The sequence below is a fragment of the Pygoscelis adeliae genome, unplaced genomic scaffold (assembly GCF_000699105.1).
Source record: "Pygoscelis adeliae isolate BGI_AS28 unplaced genomic scaffold, ASM69910v1 Scaffold300, whole genome shotgun sequence".
Taxonomy (NCBI): domain Eukaryota; kingdom Metazoa; phylum Chordata; class Aves; order Sphenisciformes; family Spheniscidae; genus Pygoscelis; species Pygoscelis adeliae.
In genome coordinates, this window is record NW_008824004.1 from 2,778,731 (window position 1) to 2,782,007 (window position 3,277).

General features: G+C 40.6%; 1 protein-coding gene across 1 annotated transcript in view; it reads right to left on the reverse strand.

The window, feature by feature from the left end:
* LOC103918280 (plasminogen-like) overlaps positions 1 to 3,277 on the reverse strand; it is a 31,429-nt gene that overhangs the window by 24,789 nt on the left and 3,363 nt on the right. The window contains exon 3 of the mRNA XM_009325572.1: positions 2,861 to 2,967. Within this exon, the coding sequence (XP_009323847.1) occupies positions 2,861 to 2,967 (107 nt within the window). The remainder of the gene's footprint in view (positions 1 to 2,860; positions 2,968 to 3,277) is intronic.

Genomic DNA, 3,277 nt, shown 5'->3' on the forward strand with positions numbered 1-3,277 from the left:
CAATGACCTACTGTCCAAGCTGTGGTGCAGTGATGTGTGCATCACAAGTGCCTGACTGCAGCTTTCAGTGACATTGATAGATGCTAAATATGAAGGAGACTTGATTTCTGCTCAGTCTGCAGTGGGAGCTGAGAAGAGTCAGCCTTTACTTTAAAATGATCAGAAAAGGTCTCCCAGTCACATCAAAGGGCTGGTGGCTCTACAGAAGGGCTGCAGATGAATGCGTCTGCTCTGACAGCCCACACAGTGATGGCAGTGAAGGCAAGAGAGGTGGCTACCTGCCGTGCCTAGGTGGGACACTTAGTTTCACCCTGTGGAAAGACAACAGGTAACCATGTCTCTGTCCTGGGCCTGACACCCGGACAAGCGCCTCCATTCATGGGGGACCCCTGCCGTGACAGGCACCTACAGGCTAGTGAGCTGGTGCCTCAGTGTGAGGAACCAGACACAGTGTCTCCTGCAGTGGACTCACGTGGTGACATTTCTTTCAGTCCTGGTCATGGCCAGGAAGGAAAAGTTCCGCTTCCAAGAGGATGAGGGGAGAGGGGAGCAGACCCATATCTAACCCTACAGTTTCAGTTAAGGATAAAAAGTAAACAAGACAAATCCATTCTGAAGCATGAGAGGGTGCCAAGCTAGGCCTTTTTTCTGCAGGAAAAGGTGGCTTCAATGGGGGTACGAGCAGCAGAGCTGAAGGATCTGACTAGGTTTCTAGATTGCATGTGTTCGGGAAGGTCACTGGGGTGAACATTGAGGCTGGAGGCACCAGGCCTGTCTTCCAGGCAATAGCTTTGGAGGAGGCGGACAAGAAAGAAGAGAAGCCAAGCAGTGCTCTCTCCTTTTCCTGAGAGGCCAAGGCTCCTGGGTATAAAACCAAGTCTTTTGCTGCTGAAATGAGGATCAGATGTGTCTCTTCAGATGTTTCAGAAGTTTGGAAGAGCTTGAACAACGGCAAGCAATGTAAAGGGGCCCTGATGAAGTTAGGGATATTGTCTTGATTTGTACCAGTTTAAGCCTGAGTTATTGTCTGGCCCTCTGTGACAGCATATAATAGGGTCAGTGAGAATTATTCATTCACTTAGAAGGGCTAATTTCAATTTAGTAATTAATGACTTGTACATGTGTCTCTTCGATTCCAACATCTGCAGAGGAATTTACAGAGCACATACTCCTCCTTTATCCTGTTCTAACATCAAAGGAAAACTCTAATAAATTTTGACTTCAGTAAAAAAACCCCACATTTAAAGTGTTGAGGCATTGGCTACACCCATTATTTCTACAGGTATTTCACTTGTGCCAGAAATGATTTGGCTGAACCTGCTCCAATATTCTTCTGTACTGGTGACTCACACATCAGTGGTCTATGAGGAACATGTGAAAAACAAAAGTGGAGAAGAGCTCTCCATAGGCTTTAGTCTTGTGAGGTCTGTTACTGGGGCGGGGGGGACATGACTGTAGAGCTAAAGTCTTTTGATCAAAGTAACTGTAACAGTGGTTTTGCCTTTTAAAACGGAAGGAATCTGACCACAATAACACTCAAGAATCAAGCAGTACACTTCAAATTCTAGCTTTTAAGGCTTTAGTAATCCGTCCGAGTTAAACATAAACTGCAAGTTCAGGAAAACTGGTGAGAAAATCCACTCGTTGTTAGCATAGAAGGAAGACACCAAGGAACACATATTGCACCATAAGAACAAAATGTCACTGGCTGATAATCAGCTAGAGGTTAAGCTAGTACTTACTGAAGATAGCTGTTACAAACTGAGCTGCACCTAGTGCCATGAACCTGACAACCCATTATCCTGTCTAGTAGAAGAAGAATTAGGATACAGATGTTTAAATGTTAACATTCTAGCTTTTTGTTATGTTTGGACCAGATCTCCAGCAGAAGTTAATGAATTAATCAGAATTGTATCAGTTTATACTAGCTGGGAATTTGGACATGAACTGCTTTCTCTTTAAAACTTTGATAAGGCAAAGGAGACCTGCACCATGATTATTCATGCAGTTTCAGTTTTCTGTATATCTTTCAAATGCTTCAGAATTGTAAAGACACTGAAAATAATTGTCTTTTCAAACAAACTGAAATGTTCTTACAAGAAATGTTCACTATTCATCTTACATATCAGTTAGTAATAGGAGCTTTCTTTTTCCTAGAAGACTCATTGAAGTTAGTGTTTGTGACTGCATTATCTACATTCCCACAAAACTTATGAAGATAGTCTAGTTAAAAAATATTTATCTTTCCAGCTATATAGCATCTATTCAAAACTTAGAAAAGCATTAGTTAATTAATTCAAAAAATAATCTTAAAACCAAGCCACTTATCTGAGTCTGGCATATAACAAGAATTAAGCATAAACAAAACAGCTTACAAAACATGAACATTTTATTATAATTAAAAAAAACCCACCACTTATAAGTCAATACAATATTTCAGTCAAATAATTCTTGACTGAATTATTACACAGAAAATTAGAGGAGCGGGTACATAGAAGTAGATAATCCTGTAGTCTTGAAAATTTGTATGACCAAGGACTCCACCAGCTCCATGAAGCAGAGGACTGCAAATCCTTAAAGGGCAGAGAAATGCATGATTTTTGCTTTGGAGTATGTTTATTCTGCCTGGTCCAAATAAAATATGACTGAAGGAGTGAAATATAAGTTCAAATATAAGGAGCCTTGATGCTATATGTGAAATTCTCTGGCAGTTTCAGCCCAGTTCATAATGGGTACAGGCCCACCTCACTGAAACTGTCACCACCTGCAATGGTTTGCTCCAGGACCACAGCAGAGAATGCAAGGATGCAGTTAAAATAGGCTTAACGTGTAAATGTGTACCATTTTACTATATACGTACTTTTCTTCTCATAAAGAACTGCATCCGTGCTGTTGAATGTCACTGTCATTTTGGCATTTTCAGCCAGTGTTAAACACTGTAGCTTTTTCCTGGTGAATAGGAAGGCCCTGTTGAAATTGAGAAGGAAGCAATATTGACATAGGAACCAATATTTTTAACTCCATTCAAATTATTCAACTAGTAATTATTTTTCTACAAATTATTAACTTACTAGCACTGTCTTCTATCCATTTATATCTTTCAGATGCTGCACTCAATATTTGAGACACTGAGTAAGAGACTGACGTTTTCTACTGCTCTGAAGTGGCTGACTTTTTAAGGATGTATGACTACGTGAATAAGTTACTGTGTGGGAAGCCAGTTACTGCATTGGCAGAACATTATCAACAGCATCCTAGCTGCTCAGTTTAGCACCTT